Genomic DNA, 25,021 nt, shown 5'->3' on the forward strand with positions numbered 1-25,021 from the left:
AATGTGAGCAGTAACAGCCAAAGAAAATGCAGTAGCCCTCCAGACATCAAATGCATACCGTACATTGCCTTCCAGCTGTCACTCAAAAAAAGATGTCATTCCATTTGGGAGATTGTGATATTGTGTGATGCCAGCCATTGTGGCCAAATATGTGTCATTGCTATTACTCAACTAGCAGTTTATTTAAAGTAAATCCTAAAAATGGCCAACTTGTGTATTTTTGTCATTCCCAGAACCACTGTATTTAACAGAGGACTCGTGTGTCACTCTTTACAGTTCTCAGTACTTCAAGCATTTCAATTTTCTAATTTTTTTTGGGATTGTGCTCCTAAGTCACACTGGATACATTTTTTTCGGGGGTTAAAAACACATAAATCTCCACAGTGAAGTCACAACTTGGAGATGAGAGCTGGAAACTAGTTGTTTATCAGCCCAACAGACGTCGGTCATCTTAATTTCATGACTCACGGATCTGAATGTTTGTAGCTTTAAAAGAGTCCAAGTGTGGATCTCTGCTGCGTACTAGGCATTGGATTGTTGTGTGGTTCAAATCACCCAGTGTGACCCAGAAATATCAGCGATGGAAACCTGGACTGTGTAAATCCTGTGTTTTGAGCAGTTGTCAGAGCAGTGTGTTCTTCACATTTTATGGCATAGTTTGGTGTAAACAAGTCTGACGTTGATTTTTTGTGAGCTTTTATGTCTCTCCTCCCATTTTTAGATATTACTTCAATTTGCATGGATAAAAATACATGACTACTCCACTTTCAATGGTGGCTCTGTACATTCGAATAAGTAAAAGTGGGTAAATGCAGATTTTACAAATGGTAATTTCATTATTTAAATAATAAATGGCTATTTTATACTAAACTTTAGATACTGAATGCCTAGTTTTCCATTGGAAAAGTTTTCCTTCAATAGAGACAAATAGAAATTGGATTATTAATTAAAGCAACGTATTCAAACCAAAATTCATTAGAAAATATCTTGTTAAATCACTCTACTCCTTAGAGACTGCTTGTATCATTAGCCGTGAGCTAAGCGTTCACTACTGTTCCTATCGTCTGTCAGCTGAATTATGCATGTTGTTGATTGTGCAATGTCCATCTTTGGTAGGGAACTATTTGTTCTTCACCACCCTTTTTCCCCCCGAAATGGAATTCACATATTCAACTGAAGCAAACTATCCCTGAGATGATTGACCCTATTGGTACTTCTGTACAGAAGTCTTCCCACTGCCAAACCCACGATCCCTCTTCAGGGCTCCAACAATAAGGGGTCAGCTCGTCTTTCCCTAACACCACAAAGGGAACGGCTCGCCAGCAAAGGGAAAGCATCCAAAGTATCTATTGTAGAAGTCCTTTCATTTTCTTTTTGTTGTGTCACATTGCAGAAATAAGTGGGATTCCCACTTTGATCTGGTTATGCATGTTTCTAATAATAACAGTTTCAGTAAAAATGCCACTATCCCACTTTATGACATTATTCATGTGTGCAATTATCAAGGGTGGGGGGGGCGAAAGCTCTTGATTTCTACTACTTTTTCTACTGTTTTGTATCTTCCAAGTGCATTTATGCAAGAAGTTTTGCTTCGTTCATGTCTAACTACCCACTCCCCTCCATCTCTCTTCCCCCAAGTGAATAACCGCAGCCCTCGCCCCTCAGTAAAAAAACGAAGATAATTATATAACTCTCTCTCCTGAACCGGCTGAAATGGCTCGTTCCCAAACGGGTTTGATTGACAGGCTCTCTATATAAGAGGAGGGAGGCTGGTGCCTCAGTCTCTGTCGTGCCTAAAGTCCGGCGGACTGGACGCATTAAAGCCAAGAGGACTTTACGTTTTATTTTTGTGTTTTACGCACGAGGTGTGCAGGAGATTCCGCTCCTCTCTCACCTAATCATTGGCTTTTTGGTCCCGATCTGTTTTGTATGTTCGTGTGGTCGGATATTTAAACTGTTTTGTAATTAAAGACTGCCTTCGTCGGGTAAGTTGCACGGCTTTGTATGGATTGAATGAACTTTTGCGCGCAGGTACGAGGTTGAGCTCAGCGCGTTAAGGAACACATGATGACTGAAAACAAGTTTTAAACAACGAATTAACCGGCATTGACGCGAATGTGCATGTGAGGGTGTAAACAACGCGCTGTAACTGAAAAGCTGGACCTTTTTTTTGCTCTTCTATTGTTTCATTATTTAAACTATTCACCGAGAAAATCAAGATAAAAAGAAATAACAATCGATTTGACATGGATCGATTATGTCGGAAAAAGACGAATTAAAAACCTTCCTGTTTTGTTTTTTAAGGAGATATGATACTCAGGAGAAGTCTCTTCCTTCTGCTCTTATCTTCCACTTTCCTCCACGCATTACCTCAAGGTAAGTGGAAAACGTGTAAATTAGTCTAATGCTGACTAATTATAAAACAGATTTATTATAAAACAGATTAATACAAAAGATTGAGTCAATTTTTATCATTATTATTAACCAAAAAAGTTTAAAAATCGTAATTGTTTCCTTTTTTCTTTTTCTTCTTAATATCTATTTTTATTTAATGAAGAATGGAGCCGATGGACTTTTTTTTCCTGAATTAACTGTCCTTCTTCCCTTCGTCTGGTTTGATTTTTAGATGACGAGCAGGAGGACGAGACGTCGTTCGACCTGTTTGAAATCAGCCACATCACTCGCAAGACTCTGGGGGCCAAACAGTTTCGTGGGCAAAACTCAGATGCCCCAGCTTACCGCTTCATCCGCTTTGACCACCTGCCCCCAGTGAGCCCCCCCATATTAAAACAAATACTACGTCAGATCCAAAACAATGAGGGCTTTGTGTTTGTGGCCAGCATGCGCCAGGACCGAACCTCGCGGGGAACCCTGATTGGTTTGGAGGCCCCCGATGGCCGGCGGCAGTTTGAGATCGTGTCCAATGGACGGGCAAACACTCTGGACTTGGTATATTGGGTGGACGGCTCCCAAAATGTGGTTTCTTTTGAGGAAGTGGACCTGTCTGACTCCCAGTGGAAGAATATCACACTTCATGTACATGGGGAAAATGCAAACCTGTTTGTGGGCTGCAGCCTGATAGACAGCTTCATTCTGGACGAGCCTTTCTATGAGCACCTGAAGGCCGAAGGGAACCGCATGTATGTTGCCAAGGGATCCACTCGGGAGAACCACTTCAGGGTAAGACAGAGACTACGGATTGTGTGTAGGACAAAGAATTTTCCAGGATCTGGAAACTTCATTCTTTCTCCTTTGCTCCCTTTGTGACACATTTATTTTTTAAAGAAACTGTGGCTTTTACTAAGCTTACAATAACAGCTTAGTTAGTAGAATTATAAATAAGCTTACTCCCTCTACAAAAGTGCGGCACAGTGTCTCCCCATTCCTTCTGTGTGGAGAGGACACATTTGGACTCCAAATGTCCCCTTGTGTGTAACATTGAATGTGACAAAGTCGCTTGTTGTCCTTTTCCCAATGCATGCTTGAATAGGAAGTGGGTATAGGCAAAGTATGAATGTCACTTCTTAAATATGTCAAATCAACAAAAGAATGTAACGGACATATGTTTTCTTTTTTACCAATCAGGGCCTTCTGCAGAATGTGCGTTTTGTCTTCGACACGCCGGTGGAAGACGTCCTGCTGAGCAGAGACTGCGAGGTTCCTAAACAAGGTAGGGAGCCGATTCTTTTGTTGTTCTTTGAGGTGTTCACACCATTATTCTCCAGAAGGTTCCCACCATACACAGGCAGTATAACCCATTTATATTTGTGTGATTATCATAAGCCAAACAATGTGTCAAAATAATGATGTTTGCTCCCTGTTCAAGCCTGATCCTTTACAGATGTCACTGGGAACCGGTTTCACATGCAATCCTGCAAAGCATGGTATCTGTGTATGAATCAACGCAACTTTCCAACTTTTTGGAATTTGGGGGGGGGGGGGGGGGTGTTAAGTGGATGAAGAAACTTGTTAAATTGACATGTGGCCGGATGTCTTCTCATAAGTTCACATCTACGGAAAGAGCAGTGTCAATGCAGGTTGCAGAGAGTGTCTGCGTGGTGAACGAAAGGGGCTACAGATGGCTACATTTGTTTCTATTGGCAGTGGGCTCGGGATAATGCCCTGGGAAAGAAATAGAAAAAGTGAATGCTATTCTGCAGAGTTGGGAACTTCCGCTTCAAGCTGCGCACACACGCACACACACACATAATGAAGTCATGAATTGGCTGATCGGGATGCTTTTCCCCGCAGGGCTCACACGAAAACGAGTGCAACCAAGAATATACAGATGTGAAAAATATGGTAGTAACTACCCTTTATAACAAAGTAAAATGTTCACCAGATCTGGAAACGCTGGAAATGTTGGTCTTTGGTTCACTGTGACAAAGCAAATCCATTTGAGGTGCGAGTGCTTGTTCGTGACAGAGAGGTTTCTGAGCATTTCCGTTGCCACAAGCAGTGTTCCAGATGAATGAGTATTTGTTTAACAGATGTAACCGAGGCCTGGACTCTTTCTGCATGCTGGATGGTACTAGTTAAAGTTCTGCCCTGGTAGCAATTCTAATGCCACTCATACACCCACACAACCCACCCTCATAAAAAATGTCATGTTGGACATTAATGGGCAATGTTAAAACTACCCAAGCCTTTTGCTCTTTTTTATTATGTTTTCTATCTGCTTTGCAAAAATAAGAAGGTCTGTCAGGCAGAAGAATGCGTGAATGCTTTTACAGGCGAGCGTGCGGGTTCACACGCACACACACAGCGTGAAACCGTCCTGAGATTTGAATGAATCCAGCAGACTGAAAGAGAAAGAAAACATAGCAGCAGCTGCATTGGGACACCATCATACTGGATTGAGAGTCCCTCAGTCTGTTATTAATCTTCACCAATTTACATAGCAAGCTGTAAACCATTTGCCGATATGTGACGGGTATTAATAATGTAACTATTATATGGAATATATGGATAGATATTCTTGTAGCGTTTGTTTTTCAAACATTCATAAGTGCATCATTATTTCAAGGAAGGTTGTTGGTTTTAGATAAAAACTGGGGAAATTAGCTGAAGAAGAATAAAAGGACAGATACTTGCCATTTAATACTGTATAATTCAAATTTCCTGCTCTGTGAATCGTATTTTTGCCTCTCTATTCCGTACTGAGATTGCAGCAGGTAGACACGTTACTCTAGTCAGAGCCAGGACGTCCAGTTTCCGATTTTCCGATTTTGCAATGGAGACTCAACATCAAGTCCTCCAGACAACTCTGCGGTTTTAAGATAGCATTTCCTTTCAAATTACGCACTGAAGGAGAATATTTTCTAGTGTTAGAAATAAATCAAAAGGCTGTGACTCAAGGGATCTTCCCACATTTTGGACTCTAGTGTGCCGACATCAAGACGAGGGTATCTTTAGTGCCTGTGCTGCAGAGACGTTGTAAAGACAAGTACATGCACTTCACAGCCTGCTTGTAAAACCATCTGTGTGGTCACTCTGGTCTGTTAAGTTCATATTGCAATACAATATTACAATACAATAACACAATGACCGAATATCTGTTTTTGTACACAATAAACATTTTTACCACTGCATTGATTTTGATATTTTTCCCGGCTACAGGAAATCAAGAAATCCCTTTTTTCCCGACCAGAGTCCTTGTGTTCCAATCATCATATCTCTTCATTTGCTCGCTTGCTCATTTACCCTAATACATATCTTTTGCCCTTCCAGAATATGTCAATATTGTGAGCGAGAGTACGGAAATTATGGATGTGAGTCCCTCGATCACTACAAACATTATCGGTCAGCAGACAGACAATCCGGCCGCAGACATGTGTGAGCGCTCCTGCGAGGAACTCAGCACCATGTTCCAGGAGCTCAAAGGCCTGCGAGTTGTCGTTAGCAACCTTATTGATGGCTTGCAAAAAGTGGTAAGTAGTAAAAAAGTGACATGGTGTAAATGATTGTATTTGTTTTAGACAAGCTACTTCCGGTTTTGCCGAGCTGCGCGAGAATATTGTCGCTGATGAATGTGAAATTGTCAAAATCCACTTCAATTCTGTCAGGTATTGCCTCCACTGGAAAAGACCCAAACGCAGATTTGTTAGTCACCATGTATTTTATTCGTGAAAAGGAGGCACCGGACTAGGAGGTGACGGGGTGGTGACGGCGGTCCCGGATTCCAGAGGTGGGGGAAAAACAGTGAGCGGGATTCCCGGGGAGGTGCGTGGGCCATGCGGCCCGTTCAGGTGCCTGGGTGAAAAGAGGAAGACAGGACACTGGTTAGTTTTAGAACAGCGGCCTCTGACTTCTTGCTGTTCTTTGACCTGAGTTGTCGGTCTGACTCACAAACAAGACTAACAATCCGGCGGGGAAGAGGCTTCGGGGCCGCTCCTAAATACCTCCCCTGATTGGAAGGCAGCAACAGGTGGGTGATTGTGGATGAGACGCAGCTGGGCCCTGCTCTCACCTCCGTGCTGACGTCCGGCCCCCTCGAGTGCTGGTTGGTGCCAACACACCGACGCCTCCTGAGGGTGGTGACCTGACAGTACCCCCTCTCCGACGGGTGTCTCCAGACACCCCACCAGGCCTGTCTGGCCGACGGCGATGGTAGTCCCTCACCATGACGGCGTCCAGGATCTGGCGGCGGGGAATCCAGCACCGCTCCTCTGGACCAAAACCCTCCCAATCCACTAGGTATTGGGTTCCCCGGCCCCGGCGTCTGGAGTCCAGAATCCTACGCACTGTGTAAGCCGGAGCACCGTCAATGATCCGTGGTGGGGGGGGTCGCGGGGGAGGGGGCAGGAGGGGGCTGAAGAGGACCGGTTTAAGACGGGACACATGGAAAGTGGGGTGAACACGAAGGGACCTAGGTAACTTCAATCGGACCGCAACCGGGTTGATGACCCCTTCAATTACGAACGGGCCAATGAATCTCTGAGACAGTTTTCTAGACTCCGTCCTCAGTGGAAGGTCTTTAGTGGACAGCCAGACCTTGTCACCTACTTTGTAGGTCGGGGCGGCCGTCCGGTGGCGGTTGGCATGCCGTTGGTAATGTTCAGAGGAGCGGAGCAAGGCCGCGCGGACTCGATGCCAGGTTCGGTGACAGCGACGGATGTGACTGTGTACGGAGGGCACGGCGATGTCTCTCTCCTGGGATGGGAAAAGGGGAGGTTGGTAGCCGTACAAACATTGAAAAGGGGACATACCTGTTGCGGAAGAGGGCAAGGTGTTGTGCGCATATTCTGCCCAGTAGATTTGGGAGGCCCAGGACCCGGGATTAGCAGACACTAGACATCGAAGAGATATCTCCAGTTTCTGGTTAGCTCTCTCTGCCTGACCATTGGTCTGTGGATGGTATCCCGAGCACAGACTGACTGTGGCCCCAATGGCCCTACAGAAGGCTCTCCAGACAGCCGAGGAAAATTGGGGCCCCCGGTCCGAGACCAGGTCACAAGGCAACCCATGTATGCGAAACACCTCCTTGACAAGGATAGAGGCCGTCTCCTTTGCTGACGGGAGCTTGGGGAGTGGAACGAAATGGGCATACTTGCTGAAACGATCAACCACGGTGAGTACAACTGTGTTACCTTCTGACGGGGGTAGTCCGGTCACGAAGTCCAGTGCCAAATGAGACCATGGGCGTCGTGGTATGGGCAGGGGGCGTAAAAATCCGACGCTAGGTCTATTAGATACCTTATTTTGTGCGCACACTTGGCAAGCTGCGACGTATCCCTTTGTGTCGTCAGCCATGGTTGGCCACCAGAACCGTCTCCTTAGAAATGCCATGGTCCGAGCCACTCCGGGATGGCACGTCAGCCTTGAGCCATGAGCCCACTGCAGGACATTAGTTCTCACATTATCTGGCACAAATAGCCGGCCCGGAGGCCCATTACCTGGCCCCGGGTTGACTCTGAGGGCAGAGGTTACCTCGTCTTCTATTCTCCACAGGGCTGCCCCGACCAAGCAGTGTTTGGGGACGATGGTGTCCGGCTCTCGCCCCTCCTCCTCTCTGGAAAACACTCTAGATAGGGCGTCTGGTTTGGTGTTACGTGATCCAGGTCTGTAAGTCAGGGAGAAGGAAAAACGTCCAAAAAACAGGGCCCACCTGGCTTGACGTGAGTTGAGGCGTTTCGCTGACCGGATGTACTCGAGGTTCTTGTGGTCTGTCCAAACCACAAACGGTAGTTCCGCACCCTCCAACCAATGACGCCATTCCTCTAGGGCGACCTTGACGGCCAGTAGCTCACGGTTGCCCACATCGTAATTGCGCTCGGCCGGGGACAACCGACGCGACAAGTAAGCACAGGGGTGGAGCTTACCGTCCGTCGCGGTGCGTTGGGATAACACCGCTCCCAGCCCCACGTCAGAGGCATCCACCTCGACAACAAACTGCCGGCACGGATCCGGTTGGGCAAGGATGGGAGCAGACGTGAACCGCCTCTTGAGTTCCCCAAACGCCCCCTCTGCTTCTGGGGTCCACACGTAGGGTTTGCTACAGGAGGTAAGTGCCGTAAGGGGAGCGGCGACACTACTGTAATCCCGAATAAACCGTCGGTAAAAGTTAGCAAACCCTAAGAACCTCTGAAGTTGCTTTCTCGTGTCGGGCCTAGGCCATCCAAGTACTGCCTCCACCTTAGCTGGATCCATCCTCACCTGTCCCTCAGAAATGACGTAGCCCAGGAATGAAACAGTGTCGGCATGAAATTCACATTTCTCCGCCTTGGCATATAACTTGTTCTCCAGGAGACGTTGTAGCACCAGGCGGACATGTTGAATGTGTTCGGTGGGGTCTCTAGAAAATATGAGGATGTCATCAAGATACACAAATACGAAACGTCCCAACATGTCTCTGAGCACGTCGTTAACCAGCCCCTGAAATACCGCTGGGGCATTAGTCAATCCAAACGGCATGACTTGATATTCAAAATGCCCCAACGGTGTGTTAAATCCCGTCAACCACTCGTCTCCCTTACGAATTCTCACCAAGTGGTATGCATTACGCAAGTCTAACTTAGTGAAGATTGTGGACCCTTGAAGTGCATCAAAGGCCTCGTTCATGAGTGGTAACGGATACTTATTCTTGATGGTTATCTCGTTTAAACCGCGATAGTCAATACATGGCCGGAGGGAACCGTCCTTCTTGGTGACAAAAAAAAAACCTGCTCCCAATGGAGACGAAGAGGGACGGATGAGCTCGGCGGCGAGCGACTCCTTAATGTATTTCTCCATGGCTACCCGTTCCGGTTTAGAGATGCTGTACAGACGACTACTGGGGAACGTGGAACCAGACTTTAATTCAATCGCGCAGTCGTACGGGCGGTGAGGTGGAAGTGATGAGGCCCGATTCTTACTGAAAACCTCCCCCAGGTCATGGTAGTCAGTGGGGACGAGGGATAGGTCAGCCGCGCATTGGGTGGATCCCTGGCTGTTCTCTAGTCTCGGACTTGCAGACCGCAGGCAATGAGCATGACAAAACTTACTCCAGTTGGTTATCCTAGCCTCTGGCCAGTCGATTACCGGATTGTGTTTAACCAACCACGTAAGTCCTAGAACGATCGGAATCTTAGGGGAGGAAATAATTAACAGGCTGATCTCTTCCTGGTGGTTACCTGAAATAAATAGCTTAACGGGCTCGGTTCGGCTGGTGATCCTGGCCAGCAGCCTGCCGTCAAGGGTAGCAGCCTCAACAGCCCCCTCCAGAGGAGTGGTGTTGAGGCCCAGTTGTCTCACCACATCAGCATCAATAAAACTGTCGTCTGCCCCAGAATCGATTAAAACTTGAAATCGAAAAGACTGACCTTTTGTTGAGAGCGTGGCGTGCAGTGGTGCTCTGGGCCGGGGGTTGGGAGATATGGGTACTTGGCTCGCTAGTATTCTCTCCACATCTAGCGAGCCCTCCTGTTTGATGAGCGCCGAGGACAGGAGGAACGGTAGTGTCCTTGTAGCCCGCAGAAAAGACAGCTGTTGTTGTCAAACCGGCGCCGCCGCTCCTCTTCGTCAAGGTGATATCGGCCTAGTTGCATGGGCTCATGCTCGGGCCTCTCTTCATTATTGGTCCCCGCTGGTGATCTGGCGTTGTACCTGGGAGGTCCCCCTCCAACAGAATATGAGGTTGCTACCCTTCGGGGGAGGGGTGACTCGCTGCGCCACCTTTCTCTCTGTCGCTCCCGGCATCGGTTATCTACCCGAATCGCCAATTGGACCAGATCCTCTAAAGTCTCTGGTTCAGGGTATGAAACCAATTCGTCCTTGATCTGGCTACTTAATCCGTTATAAAAAACAGATTCTAAGGCCTCATCGTTCCATCCGCTTTCAACGGCTAGCGTCCGGAACTCAATGGCGTAGTCTGCGACGCCTCGGGTACCTTGCCGCAGCGCGTGTAGTCTCTTGGATGCGTCTCTACCACGCACTGGGTGGTCAAATAATTTACGCATCTCTGAGGTGAACATTGGGTAGGTACTTGCCACATTACTCTGTGTCTCCCATACCGCTGAGGCCCACTCTAAGGCTTTTCCACGTAGCAGTCCAATCACAAAAGCAATCTTTGACCCGTCCGTGGCGAATGAAGTTGGTTGTTGGTCGAAGACCAACCCACATTGTAGTAGGAAGGCTCGACAGCTGCCGAGGTCGCCATCGTACCTCTCCGGGGTAGGAACCTGTGGCTCCCGATGGTAGGAAGGGACTGGCACTGGCGGTGTTTGAGCAGGATCTGGAGCCGGAGCCGGAGGACCAACCGGGGCGCTGAGTCGGTGTTGTATCCCGGCGACACTGGTTGAGAGCTCCTGTAGTCCCTTCATGATCTCCTGAAGTGCTAGGCTGTGTTGATCTAGCAGGGCTCCTTGATTGGTGACGGCCCCGCGGACAGATTGTAGATCTGCTGGGTCCATGTCTTTGGCCGGATTGTTCTGTCAGGTATTGCCTCCACTGGAAAAGACCCAAACGCAGATTTGTTAGTCACCATGTATTTTATTCGTGAAAAGGAGGCACCGGACTAGGAGGTGACGGGGTGGTGACGGCGGTCCCGGATTCCAGAGGTGGGGGAAAAACAGTGAGCGGGATTCCCGGGGAGGTGCGTGGGCCATGCGGCCCGTTCAGGTGCCTGGGTGAAAAGAGGAAGACAGGACACTGGTTAGTTTTAGAACAGCGGCCTCTGACTTCTTGCTGTTCTTTGACCTGAGTTGTCGGTCTGACTCACAAACAAGACTAACAATCCGGCGGGGAAGAGGCTTCGGGGCCGCTCCTAAATACCTCCCCTGATTGGAAGGCAGCAACAGGTGGGTGATTGTGGATGAGACGCAGCTGGGCCCTGCTCTCACCTCCGTGCTGACGTCCGGCCCCCTCGAGTGCTGGTTGGTGCCAACACACCGACGCCTCCTGAGGGTGGTGACCTGACACAATTCAATCCTCTGTGTGGCATCCGGAATGATAGATGTCAGCTTCTAGTTACTGTGTTACCTACATAGATTTAAAGTTAAACAGTAAGTAGCTTCGGGGCTGTTTATACAGTCACCTGTGATTGCTGAACCCGTTTGACTGCTGCTATCTGTGGCAGCGGGAGTCAGACAGATTTTATGACATGTTACATGTGGATATAGGAAGTGTTCCCCTGGCAGCGATGGGGTCCAGTCTAATGTCTGGCTGTGTTTATAAAGCTCATGTGTTTCCTCTGGGAGCCTCCCAACAATAAGAGTCTGGGCATGAACCTTGGGAAAAAAAAGTCTGGGATGAGAAGGGTCCCTGAGGCTCTTCCAGACCAAGTGGTGTCTCAGATTCTAGTGCTGCACGCCGCTGCCTCCCTTTCCAGCGGTGTGGATTCACGCACACGCCCGTACACACAAACCTACGGCAGTAGTCTGACAATCCGAAGCGTTCAGGAATCCAGCCCGAGATCCCCTGCTCTCCAATTGGGTTGAAGTTTACAATGTGTTTAACTAAGCAGCCTTTTTTTAAGGGCTCATTTTTCAGAAACATTATACATGTACAGAGATGTAGTTATCCATTTGAAGTAATGAGACTCACATTTTTCAATAGAATTGTTACCGTTAACATAATGCAGTAGCTTTTTTTCTACTTTTTTTATTTCTCTTGGTTCATTGAGGTTTTCTCTGAAACTCTTTTCTCTCATGAGGTGATCTGAAAGAAAGATATCTTATAATGGTTTCCACTGAACCTGAGAGGGACAGAAAGGATGCCGGGAGGCTATTCGGCCCTTTATCAATATAATATATATTGTGTGGTTTTGTTTCTTGGAGTATTCTTACTTCTTTGACAGTAATCGTTTAGTGAGAAACAGTACCTCTGCTTTAGTGCGTTGGTCTTGTTTCCATCAAGCTAAAATAACCTCACATGTGATCTCTTGCTAGAATCAGCTTGTCAGCAGGTGTGTAGCTTCACATGCTTCATGGAATGCAGTGCACCTTCATCATGAGTTTGACCTAATCATTTCTGACTGATCTCCTTTCTGACCGCAAAGCCGTCTGTTGTTGTGTGTTAAGACAGAGGAGAACACGCTTATGAAGGAGGCCCTTGGGAGGATGAAGAACACTAAGGAGAAAAACATGTGCTGGCAGGATGGCCGCCTGTTTGACGATAAGGAAGACTGGGTTGTGGACAGCTGCACTAAATGTACCTGCCAGGTATTACAAAATCAAATGGAGAGGTGAACATCTTTACTGTTTACTGATATAAATTACCCTGATGCATGTCTAATATTCATTGATGGCAGGAGTCCAAGATTGTTTGTCACCAAATTACATGCCCTCCAGTGGCCTGTGCCATCCCGTCGTTTATTGACGGCGAGTGCTGCCCCGTGTGTATGCGTAAGTACCATGAACCTTTGATTTGACAATGCACACAGCAAATTTAAAACACATACAGTTGTATGCATGCATGCTATTTTAAATGAATGGTCCAACAGGCAGTAAAAAAATCGGACTATTTCAGCCATTGTTTCTTTGTAAACGCCCCACACATTTATTGGCCTGAATATGGCATTCAGAGTGGTTATTGTGAGGCTTTTAGATGACATCATGTGATAAACCGGCTTACATAAAAGATCAAAACAGTGCAGTGATCCTTTTATTATTCCATTTTGACTTTAATGAGAAATAAGGTATAAAATGTTTTCAACTACAGACAGCGAGGATGGCTGGTCCCCATGGTCAGAGTGGACAGAGTGCACGGTCACCTGCGGAACAGGAACCCAACAGAGGGGTCGGTCATGTGATGCAACGAGCAATCCCTGCACCGGACCTTCAATCCAGACCCGCAAGTGCAGCCTGGGCAAATGCGACAGCCGTGGTGAGGATGTTTTTCTTCCTTTAGATGGCATTCAGTAGTAACCCCCTCAGTGCAGTGACGATGATCTTGATAAACTACGCACTATTTGTCATTGCCTCAACAACACATACTCTAAGACAAATAGCAGTATGACTTATAGGAGGGAGGGACATGATGGAGACATGGAAAAACTGAGATAAATTTGAGATGAGAGCTCACAAAGTGCAAAAGAGAGAGTTCTGGCTTCCATGAATCTGCTGAAAATGGATCTGAGTGAGTCTGCATCCCAGTGAAGAACAGTATGGCATGATCCAGTTGCAAGGTGTGCAACATTTTATTCCAAATACATCACTGCTGGATTCATCCACCGTAGAAGGACAGACGACCGCCTGACGTGCAAAAAGATAAAATATGAATGATTTTGATCATCATATGAGGTGGATGCCAAAAGTGAAGAATTGTGTTGATAAATTATGGATTAGCCTGTATTATTGCTTGCAGCTAATGTTACTCTGCATCTGTATGAGTGACTGAATCAGTTTAACCACTGGAGGATTGTTTACCCGCAATGACATAAATACTGGCGCAGGCATCTCAGAATATCTTTGAAAGTGAGCCATCATCGCCAGCATCACATAATGTTTACTTGTAGAAAATGTGGTTGCCATTTTTCTTTGCCTTTGCTAATTATACATTTCTGCAACTATTTGATTGGGTGGAAATCTAGAGGATAATACATGACATGTGTTTTTGTGATCTCTGCCTGATGTGTTTCATGTTGGCTTCCCAGTTCGCCAGGACGGAGGTTGGAGTTTGTGGTCACCGTGGTCGTCCTGCTCAGTGACCTGTGGGGAAGGACAGATCACCAGGATACGACACTGCAACGCTCCCGTCCCACAACTGGGGGGTAAAGACTGCGAGGGAAGTGGGAGAGAAACTCAGCGCTGCACCGCCAAACCCTGTCCAGGTGAGTCATTCCAGCATTAAGTATAACACTGAAAAGCAGCATCGCTATTACAGCAGCATCCGTGTGGAATAAATAAGACTATTTTGTGCCTCCTGATTTCCCCGAGGCAACATTCCACATGTGCTCTCGACCGGCCTCTTGTCTGTCTTTCAGGAAATGTAGACTCAAATCAGCTCAGTATGTTTTCACTTCTAGTATTATGTTCCAGGCTTCTGACTGTGTGGCTTCTTTTCACATTTCAGACTTCAATAACAAAGAGGGGAAATGTTTGTGGAAGTAAATACATTTTTTTATCAAACAAGTACTGAAGATGCATCTTTTCAGTTGATGGCAGTTGGGGTCCTTGGTCTCCGTGGGCAACTTGTTCGGCAACATGCGGAGGGGGAGTCAAAAGTCGAGCGCGAGTATGCAACAGCCCTCAACCTCAGTACGGCGGCAAAAATTGTAACGGAGAGGCCAAGGACAGTGACGTCTGCAACATAAAAGACTGTCCTCTAGGTGAGTACCAGTCGCCTCTGTATCGAGTTTTTAAGTAAAGGTTGCTTGGCTGGGCAATGAAATGTGTTCCAACAATCATGTGAATCTTATTGACTTAGGAGAACCTCGGATTTACCTCGAGAGGCATTTGTGTGTTTAGTCAAAAGCTTTGACCAAAAAGTAGTGATGTTCCCGTCATCTTCAGCGGATCTTTGCGCAAAGAGCAAAATAGAGAATTTAATCTCAGTCATCATGTTGAGGTAAAAACAAACACGAGCCGTTTCATACCGACATCTCCAGCAATGTTTAAATCAATTACCTTTGTTTTTCACCCGTGTGTGTCATCTAAATCCCTTGCAGATGGCTGTCTTTCTAACCCGTGCTTTGGGGGAGTGGAGTGCAACAGCTCACCAGACGGATCCTGGGAGTGTGGACCATGCCCTACTGGTTTCCGTGGAAACGGTACCAACTGTGAAGACATCAATGAGGTGAGAGTTCCCGTTTTTTCTTGCGTGCATGAACCTGACTTGTACTTGATTATTTGCCTGCCTTTAGCTGATACCTTTCATCCCCTCCTTCAGTGTGACATGGTGTCGGATGTTTGCTACAAAGTGAGTGGAATGCAGCGCTGCATCAACACCGATCCAGGTTTCCACTGCCTGCCCTGTCCGAAGCGCTACAAGGGCACGCAGCCTTTTGCTGTGGGTGTGGAGGCTGCCAAAAAGAACAAACAGGTGTGTTAAAGCTTCTCTCTTTGAACGTAACTGACCATCAATGGAAGCCTTTTAGGTGAGAACCAAATTTCAGAATGATGGAAGCAGCAGCTTGGATGATATGTAGGTTTTACAAAGCGTTGGAGGGCAGGCCATCACAAATGAATGTGTCTTACCATGACCCAGTGTTAGTATTGTGTACCCAGTATTAAGAACAAACAAATGTTACACACCTCTGTTACATTTATCGTAAAATCAGAGGCAGACTGAAACTGTATTTTTACAATAGATGTTTAGTGGATGAGTGCTTCTATTAAAACAGCATGCTGTTTCCACTCCTCACATAACTGCTAAATTGTAGCCGTATTGCAAGAAATATGACATGTAATTTATGTTATGTTATTTAATTAGTACAGATTTTTATGCTCCCCCGAAATCACCGAATTCACTCCCGGGAAAACTTGCCATGCCACTCTGACGTACCTTCGCATAACATCCTTTGTGGGCCATTTTCTCTTTGGTCTCTAGAGCGACTTGTTTTGATATGATGCCCCGGTTTGGCTATTTGATTTGAGAAGAGTGGAATTCAGGAATCAGGAATTAGGAATCAGGAATCAGGAAACATTTATTGCCAAAATATGTCAAACATACAAGGAATTTGTCTTGGCGGTTGGTGCGTGACAGTAGACAGTGTAACAATAGACAACAAGACAGCAGTGCACAAGTAATAAAATAAAGTAAAATGAAATGCTAATGCAATGGGTTAGTAGAATAAGGCTATGGGTTAGTATAAAAATTTAAAATATTAAAAAAGTAAAAAAATATTAAGCATAAAGTGCACTAGCGAACAAGTAACAAAGTGACGAGTGACGACAAAGTGAAAAATGACAGTTAAAGTGACATGTGCAGTGTGAGGGGAGTGACCGGTGGGATGTTATAGTCAGTCAGTGGGGGACCGGGCTCTGTTGATGAGCCCGACTGCTGACGGGAAGAAACTGTTCGTGTGGCGGCAGGTCTTAGTCCTGATGGACCTCAGCCTCCTGCCAGATGGAAGGGGCACAAACAGTTTTTGTCTGGGGTGAGAGGGGTCGGCCACGATCTTTCTAGCTCGCTTCAGAGACCTGGAAGCGAACAAGTCCTGCAGGGACGGCAGATTGCAGCCGATCACCCTCTCTGCAGAGCGGATGACACGCTGCAGCCTGCCCTTGTCCTTGGCTGTGGCTGCAGCGTACCAGACGGTGATGGAGGAGCAGAGGATGGACTCCATGATGGCCGTGTAGAAGTGCACCATCATCGTCTTTGGCAGGTTGAATTTCTTCAGCTGCCTCAGGAAGAACAACATCTGCTGAGCCTTCTTGGTGATGGAGCTGATGTTCAGCTCCCACTTGAGGTCCTGGGTGATGATGGAGCCCAGGAAACGGAAGGTGTCCACAATAGTGATGGGGGAGTCACACAGGGTGATGGGGGAGGGTGGGGCTCTGTTCCCTCGGAAATCGACAACCATCTCCACTGTCTTTAGAGCGTTGAGCTCCAGGTTATTCTGGCTGCACCAGGACACCAGATGGTCAGACTCCCACCTGTAGGTGGACTCATCCCCACCAGAGATCAGTCCAATGAGGGTGGTGTCATCCGCAAATCCGAATTGTTTCATCTCTTTCGTAGTAAGGAGGCTCCGTTTCCCAGTTTGAATCACTTAAGCCGTCTTCTGGGCTGCCTGCAACACACGGAAAGAAAGATACAGGCGACTGGTCAGGGATGTAACAGTTGGATTCTTGCTGTCACTCTCTCCTCTATGAGCTCATACAGTGGCAACCAAACGGCGTTATGTCTATCTTCTGGTAACAAGTGCCAGCTGTGAATACCTGGCGCTGCAAAAGAAGAAACAGTCATTAGTTGTGTGATGTATGATGCAATAATTGGGATTTCATCAAATCAAAAATGCCTAGATTTTCCCTGCATTTTGGATTTGTTGTATCTCCTCAACAATCAGTCCCTCAGTTTGGGGTGACATTCCAAAGAGGAAGGGAAGATTAGTGGTAAGATAACATATTTTGAATTGTCATCAGAAGTTGACACCAACTGGCACGGAAAGCCCTCTTTGTTTTCTGTCTGATGACATTAGGAAACTTTGATTTTGGGTTTAATTTTGAATTTTCACCTGCCCTGTTTTTTTCTTTAGGTGTGTGAGCCTGAGAACCCATGCAAAGACAATACCCACAATTGTCACAAATATGCCGAATGTATCTACATCAGCCACTTCAGTGATCCGATGTACAAGTGCGAGTGCAGGACCGGTTACGCCGGAGATGGCTTCTTTTGTGGGGAAGACTCTGACTTGGATGGTTGGCCCAATCAGAACCTTGTGTGTGGCGCCAACGCCACTTATCACTGCAAGAAGGTATTTTGTTCAGCTCTGTCACTCTATTTGATGAATCCAATCCGCAGTGTTGTGAAACTATCGCCTACCTGATGTCACGCTACCATTTTCAGGATAACTGCCCAAGCCTACCCAACTCTGGACAGGAAGACTTTGACAAGGACGGCCAAGGAGATGCTTGTGACAAGGACGATGACAGCGATGGAATTCTAGACGAGCGGGTACGAGTGTTTTCAACACATACTTAAGATACTTGAAGAATTCCCTAACAACCCTGTCGTTTCTGTCACAGGACAACTGCCCCCTACTTTACAATCCTCGCCAGTTTGACTTTGACAAGGATGAAGTTGGCGACCGCTGTGACAACTGCCCCTATGAACACAACCCCGCTCAAATAGACACTGACCACAACGGGGAAGGGGACGCCTGCGCGGTGGACATCGACGGAGATGGTAAGATAGCTGAGTCTAAACGGATCAATGTAATCGCTCCATCCAGGACAGCACTTTGTATTAAACATTACATTCTTAATGTAATCAATTGTCTTTTTTCCCTCAGACATTATGAACGAGAGCGACAACTGCCCCTACGTGTACAACACCGATCAGAAGGACACCGACATGGATGGAGTTGGTGACCATTGTGACAACTGTCCGTTGTTGCACAACCCTGACCAGGTGCCACACCACGGTGCATTTCATGGCACTTCGCGGTGCCACGGGAGGTACAGGAAGTGTTAACCTCTGTCGGTGTTCATCCAACAGACCGACGTAGACAATGACCTGGTTGGAGATCAGTGTGACAACAACCAGGACATTGATGAAGACGGCCATCAGAACAACCAGGACAACTGTCCCTATGTGGCCAACGCTAACCAGGCGGACCATGACAAGGACGGCAAAGGAGACGCTTGTGACTATGACGACGATGATGATGGTATCCCTGACGACAAAGACAACTGCAGGCTGACGCCCAATGCAGACCAGATCGACTCCGATGGTGAGAATGAAGCATTCAAAAGGTTAAAAGGTGGAAATGTTGCAGGAGTTGGTGTGTGCCGTGCACTTTTAATCCATGTGTGAAACCGGCTGTGTACGCGTTGCATATTTGTCCCGTGTTTAATGCAGTAATGCTAAATTGGCAGGTCAAAGGGTACTGAAATGTCCCTACTCAACTATACATTTCTTTGTGTTTATATTATATGTATGAGTCAAAGGTAGCTAAACATCCTCATTACAGTATTATCATGGGGCTTTGTGGCATCAGAAATCTGGAAAACTAATTATGTGTTTAATGAAGCTATAACCTTCTTAGTTATTACCAATTTGTTTTATGTTACGTTTGCGGATAAACAGCCCATTTTGCAATATGTCATAAATGCGTACCATGTCATTAAGACAGTAACTGAAACTATTTATCATGTGTAGTTTATAGATTCGTATCTTATATTTAATTTCATTACATAAGTTTATAGTCATCCTTTGGTTTTCTGTTTGCCATGGATTCCATGCACTCGGACGTTGTTCTCTTTACTCTATAATACTCACATGTTTCCACAGTCAGAAATCAGTTCCACTGCAGCAGGTGTGAAATATGTTGTCTGTGGAAAAAGTCAACGACCGGGTTGGCACGAGTGATGTCATTCAGCATGACCTAAGTTAGAAGCCCAGGACGGCACACGCCAGGCAGTGAAGTTTTTATTACCTTAAAGCTTTGCATGTGATTAATCCACAGCACTGAATTGTAGCAGGGTTACCTGGAGGTTGTACAGCTGTCTGTAACTGGAAACAGACCGCGAAGGAGATTGAGGCCTTGCAGACCCTTTCGCGGATCCTTAGATAGTGTATATTTGATCGGACCGATGTAGCCGATGCAATAACAAAGACGATGACAATGAAGCAGCTCACTACTTGCCCCGAGTGGCCCTCACAAGGCACTAGTGCTTTTCCCTGTTAGCTCCTGGCATCCAGCCCAGTCTGGATTTAATAGACTGGAGACTTTAGATGGTTACAAGTATCAGTGGAAGTTGTCATAGCATGAAAAGATGGCTGTTTTGCCTTAGTAGACTTGGCAGATCTATTTAAGTGAATTTCCTGGGAGGAACCGCTATTTTCCCCAGTCATTTTAATATTATTTTGGAAGAGTTCCTCAGTAGTTACTTCAGCAGGGTTTTATTAGGGTTTCTTTTTAGCTGCCATAGAGATTTTTCCAATTTATGAAAAAAATATAAAACATGTAGCTAAAACTTTGTATGTCTGATTTAAATTGTTTTAAAATGCATTTAATATATGTCTTTCACAGCTGACGGAAGAGGGGATGCCTGTAAAGATGACTTTGACAATGACAACATCCCAGATATTCTTGATGTGTGTCCGGAGAATGATGCTATCAGTGTCACAGACTTTAGAAAGTTCCAGATGGTCCACTTGGATCCTAAGGGAACCACTCAAATCGATCCCAACTGGGTGGTCCGACACCAGGGAAAAGAGCTGGTTCAGACTGCCAATTCTGACCCAGGCATTGCAGTAGGTGAGTAACAAAAATGTGTTCACTTTCATTTCAAGGATTTGAAACTCCATTTGACAGCACAGAGCCCTGAGACGTGGAATCCCCTTTCTTCTCCACCACCACAGGTTTTGATGAGTTCAGTGCTGTGGACTTCAGTGGAACGATGTACGTGAACACGGACAGGGATGATGACTATGCAGGCTTTGTTTTCGGCTACCAGTCGAGTGGGCGCTTTTATGTGGTGATGTGGAAGCAGATCACACAGACTTACTGGGAGGACAAGCCCTCCAAGGCCTTCGGCATCTCTGGCGTTTCCCTCAAAGTCGTCAACTCGACCACCGGCTCCGGAGAAAACCTCAGGAATGCTTTGTGGCACACGGGCAACACTCCTGGACAGGTGGGCTGAGATCTAAATGCTATTGTTTGATTTTCCAAAGACTGACGCAATATTAATTGTTGCTAACTATTTGACATAGGTGCGGACTTTGTGGCATGACCCCAAAAACATAGGGTGGAAGGACTACACGGCATACAGGTGGCATCTCATCCACAGACCAAAGACTGGTTTCATAAGGTAAAACATTTGAGCCATTTTTAGTTTGTATATGTGGTGAAACTGTGGTGAAACAACAGATAAAAAAGGTCAAGGTCTGTCCTTTTATTTTCAGGGTTGTGGTCTATGAAGGTAAACTAATAATGGCCGACTCGGGACCAATTTATGACAAGACGTTTGCCGGAGGAAGGTTAGGCTTGTTTGTCTTCTCTCAAGAGCTGGTGTTCTTCTCTGACCTCAAGTATGAATGCAGAGGTTAGTATACACACTTTGATTCGCTACTGAGTTCTTACTACTAAGTTATAACAATAAATCTGATACACTTGTTTGCTAAACCTTAATGTGCTACGTTAATGCAGTACAGGAAACATGCAATTAGCTCATTAATCTAGCAAAGATCCCTTTTGAGCCCAACCTTTGCAGACTGATAATTGCAATACACTACGTTTGAAATATATAGTTGTCATATAATATAATAGACTTATGTTATTTGATTGATTGCAAATTTCATGCAAATTTAGGATATTGCAAACCAACACCAAGAACATTTTTGTGAATGCTTTTGTTTTCAGCACTCCGATCAAAACGGTTCATAATTGCATAACAGCATGCAAGTATTCACACTGTAATATCCACATTAGTCCTTAGCCTTCTATGAATGGCTCAATTAAGTCCCTAGAGTGTGAGCTGGAGTACGAGCACCTTTTAGATTAGGACATGATGGCAGAGGTTAGCTACGCAAATATTAGCAAATGTAGATATAGACATAGGATAGTATTGGGATTGGTGCGTATGTGTATTTAATGTGAGCATGTGCAGGTTCCAGATATGTTGATGCGTATACAGTACAAAGATCAGAGGGGTATAAAACCTTCTCCATCTTTGAATACTGTAGATGAAGTCTTTAAACCTTCAACATCTTTCTCAAACCTCAGATGAGCTGGAGTTTCCAACTGTTCATAAGGTAATGCTGAGAGGGATTATTTATTCTGTGTTGTTAAATGCAAAAAGAAAGACAAAAAACGATACGCCATGTATGTGCTTGTCACCTTTCCCATGTACAATGCCTGCGATGTGTTGTCAAAGACCTTGTGTTGGTCCAAAGATTTCTGATCTTGATGGAATGAGCAATTGAGCCTGCAACTTTTTTACAATCACAGCCGCAGACACTAAAGACACACTTTCTTCTGACGCGCACACTGTGTTGTTGCTGCACTTTGGCACTTTGACTGCGTGAATCCCGTCGAGCGTCCTAGTTTTCATTATAGATGTGGCAGTAATGGTTGCTGTTTCATCAATCTTTTCACAGATAACTGAATCGCGTCTGACAGAAAAATAACACCAGTGGGAAAAAGACAAGAACCTCTGAAAGTAAACATCACGTCAGCACTGAACACATTTCAAAGTAAATGAGGATTGACATACTACCGTATGCTTGATCCATCCAATGGAGAGGAAACCGTTTCCTGTTACGTATACATTTTTTACACTGGTAGTAAAAAATGTTTCTTATTTTTTGAGCAGATTACATGATTATACCCAGTGTACTTGCATTTTATAGGATTCTTTGTACAACCACTTACATGCCCTATGCTTTCCTGCAGGTTGTTTCCTGCATCTTTAATAATGTAGGATTTTGGATTTGTGGCTTAAGACAGTTTCTTAAACCAAAGCATAAGCATTTTGCTTTCAATTCCATTACTATTTCTCTTCATTATTTTCAGAATGATTTAAATAAGCCATTTTAGTAAATGCCAAAGATGTTTATACTAAGTCTGTATTATAATTCTTTTTTGTAAATTATTTATGCTCTGCTTGTCGTGTTTTTCAGCATTTTTTGCTAGTTTGTAAATAATTATTTATTTATGTTTACACTGACAAAGTGCATAATTGTATATCACAAACATCAAGATAGCACATTATAGTATTGCAAGATTTTTTGATATGCTAATCCTTAACTTGTTAGTTTTTTTTAAATATTACACAAACTGTAACGTAAAGCTTTGGAGAGGATAAACATCAGCTGCTTTAAAGTAATTACATACATAAATACAGCAAGCATTTATGTATTTGATTATAGCTGCCAGAGGAAGTTAGTTATAGTAGTGTGTGTGCGTGTGTATGTTTAAAAAAGCCACTGTTTATTTTCTTTGCTGTCCAGACAGGGCCTCCGTGTCGATAAAGTGATATATCCTTTGGAACATTTCTCAGTACTTAATATTCTACCAGGAGTTATGAATGGTCAATCACTAAAAGTGGCTGCAAGTTGGGCTAATGTCACTTTAGCAAACACCAATGCCTGCCTATACTTTCCTATAATACCTATCGGTGACACACCTACAAAAAAGAGGATTGATCGAGGTTTTGACACAAGTTAAGGTAGTTAAAGGTAGTTAAATACTTGTGATTGCAGTTTAAGTGGCCTGTTAGGTCTAAAGTGTCCGAAGCGCCAAGTAAATTTGACGTCAACAGCAGAGAAGTTGCGGTTCGGAAGTTAGTGATTGTTTGTGATGAGTCGTGAAGATCCAAAACTGTAAATATATGTTATTCAAATTACCTTTTCATTCATATGTTAGTCACAAGTATCACTTATGGATGTTGTGAAACTTAAAAATCTTGGTTTAAATGGAATCAGACTGTGTGACTGTGACTAGTTTGGGTTGAGGATTTATTTCTGGTCACTTTGTTTTTGTTTCTATATAGCAGCCATGTTTTTCCGTTTTTGTTCATTTTTGGAGACTTTGCAATGCACAAAATGTACATTTTCATCCTTACGTTGTTAGATTTACATTTTCTACAAACATTAGTGTGAGGTTATTTTGTTTCTTGAATAAATTTCTTGTACTCAATGTTGTTGATTACACATTGGCGGACAGTTATTCCAAAATAATTACTGTCATATTGAAATTATTCTGTTTAACTAACAAACAGTATGAAATACAGGCTAAATCAATTTTTAAGTTTTATGCTAGTGTTGATATGCATTTTTTACTGTCAGAAAGTTTCATAAAAAGACCTAATCCAGAATGTATGATTCCCATGCTGATTCTAAATTCTTAGTTTCTTTTTTCTGTTTCTCAGATTTTAAAAGTTTAATCTTGTTAAACAGCTGTTCATCGCATTGTTAAGCTAATATTTTGTGGATTGAAAATGATTTACACTACAACATTTATACTAATGTTGCAAAAAGTCACCAATTACAACTATGGTTGATTGTTTTTAAAAGGCATTTTTGGCAAATTTGTCCAACGGTGACTTTGACACAGATGAATCACATCAGGCTTTGGATACGCATACCATCCTTTTCAGTAGAATTAATGGATTATTTGTTTTGGTCTCCTGTTATTGACCTCGTTGACAAAAAGAAAAATAGAATATTACCAGATTGACCCTTCAAGTCTGATTCCAACTGCACTCAGCAACGATCTTTGTTCATCTTACACATCCCAGCATTAGATATAATATGTGTGAAAGCATAACCTGTTGGTGTGTTAGCACATCTGCAGTTACACAAACAGATAGTACTACATTTACTTTGAAAATGCTCCATTATTGTAAAATGTATTGTATTTTTTGTTTATATAATGTACTAATAATATTACTTTCAATCAAGAAAGAATTGTGCTCAACTCATAGTAATTATGAAAAGTAAAATTTACTTCATAATCTATTTATCTATAATTCTTTACAGATTTATTTTCCGAAAAAAGATCTATCTTGCATACCAAGTTTGCCTGATCAATGTTGGGGATGGACTTCATCTAGGACATTAATGTGCATCAACAGGTGAAGAAATCTGTCTATTTAAAGCTTTTTTTTCTTTAAATTAAGTTTCCTCAAGTCGTCTTCTTTCGCATAATGAAAGAGCAAGTAGAACATTGCGTTGCCTCAGCTGAGGACTGCTCAGCATTGACTTTGCAGTATCTTGTTGTTGTCTGTTGTTTTGGACCAGACCATGTGACTCACGGTGGGGAAAGCAGGGATTGAAGGGGTTAAGTTAAATATGGTGAGGCCAGGAAAGAGAATGTGCTTTTAGGAAAAATGGGTAAAGTTTCAATCTTAGCTCTCGTAGTGGAGGGGGTTCGGATTTGGGTTGCGTGTCCTGGAATAGGCCACGTGGCAGAAACCATAGATTGACTACATGG

The 25,021-nt window shown here is 44.6% G+C and overlaps 1 protein-coding gene and 2 long non-coding RNA genes across 5 annotated transcripts; 1 reads left to right on the forward strand and 2 right to left on the reverse strand.

Annotated features, from left to right (window-relative positions):
* The first annotated feature begins 1,780 nt into the window (after nucleotides 1-1,780).
* thbs2a (thrombospondin 2a) lies at nucleotides 1,781-23,903 on the forward strand. Of its 3 annotated transcripts, none has more exons than XM_040178139.2 (23): nucleotides 1,781-1,985; nucleotides 2,305-2,376; nucleotides 2,627-3,180; nucleotides 3,586-3,670; nucleotides 5,731-5,930; nucleotides 12,498-12,638; nucleotides 12,728-12,821; nucleotides 13,138-13,302; nucleotides 14,072-14,248; nucleotides 14,573-14,746; nucleotides 15,086-15,213; nucleotides 15,307-15,459; nucleotides 17,618-17,836; nucleotides 17,929-18,036; nucleotides 18,108-18,267; nucleotides 18,374-18,492; nucleotides 18,580-18,814; nucleotides 20,117-20,344; nucleotides 20,449-20,720; nucleotides 20,800-20,897; nucleotides 20,992-21,131; nucleotides 21,772-21,840; nucleotides 22,186-23,723. In XM_040178139.2, the coding sequence occupies exons 2-22, from the start codon at nucleotides 2,310-2,312 to the stop codon at nucleotides 21,813-21,815; spliced, it is 3,561 nt and encodes a 1,186-aa protein (XP_040034073.1). In that variant the 5' UTR covers nucleotides 1,781-1,985; nucleotides 2,305-2,309; the 3' UTR covers nucleotides 21,816-21,840; nucleotides 22,186-23,723. The 3 variants fall into 3 exon arrangements, with proteins under 3 accessions (XP_040034073.1, XP_040034072.1, XP_040034074.1); XM_040178138.2 differs by having other exon boundaries at nucleotides 21,812-21,840; XM_040178140.2 differs by lacking the exon at nucleotides 21,772-21,840 and having other exon boundaries at nucleotides 22,186-23,903.
* LOC144409438 (uncharacterized) lies at nucleotides 6,100-6,463 on the reverse strand. The gene is made up of 2 exons (XR_013467880.1): nucleotides 6,349-6,463; nucleotides 6,100-6,252 (listed from the first exon to the last, which is right to left on the reverse strand). It is a non-coding gene; the product is annotated as an uncharacterized LOC144409438 (long non-coding RNA).
* Nucleotides 10,949-11,335, reverse strand: LOC144409437 (uncharacterized). The gene is made up of 2 exons (XR_013467879.1): nucleotides 11,198-11,335; nucleotides 10,949-11,101 (listed from the first exon to the last, which is right to left on the reverse strand). It is a non-coding gene; the product is annotated as an uncharacterized LOC144409437 (long non-coding RNA).
* Nucleotides 23,904-25,021: the final 1,118 nt, after the last annotated feature.

This window comes from Gasterosteus aculeatus, chromosome 6 (genome assembly GCF_964276395.1).
Source record: "Gasterosteus aculeatus chromosome 6, fGasAcu3.hap1.1, whole genome shotgun sequence".
Taxonomy (NCBI): Eukaryota; Metazoa; Chordata; class Actinopteri; order Perciformes; family Gasterosteidae; genus Gasterosteus; species Gasterosteus aculeatus.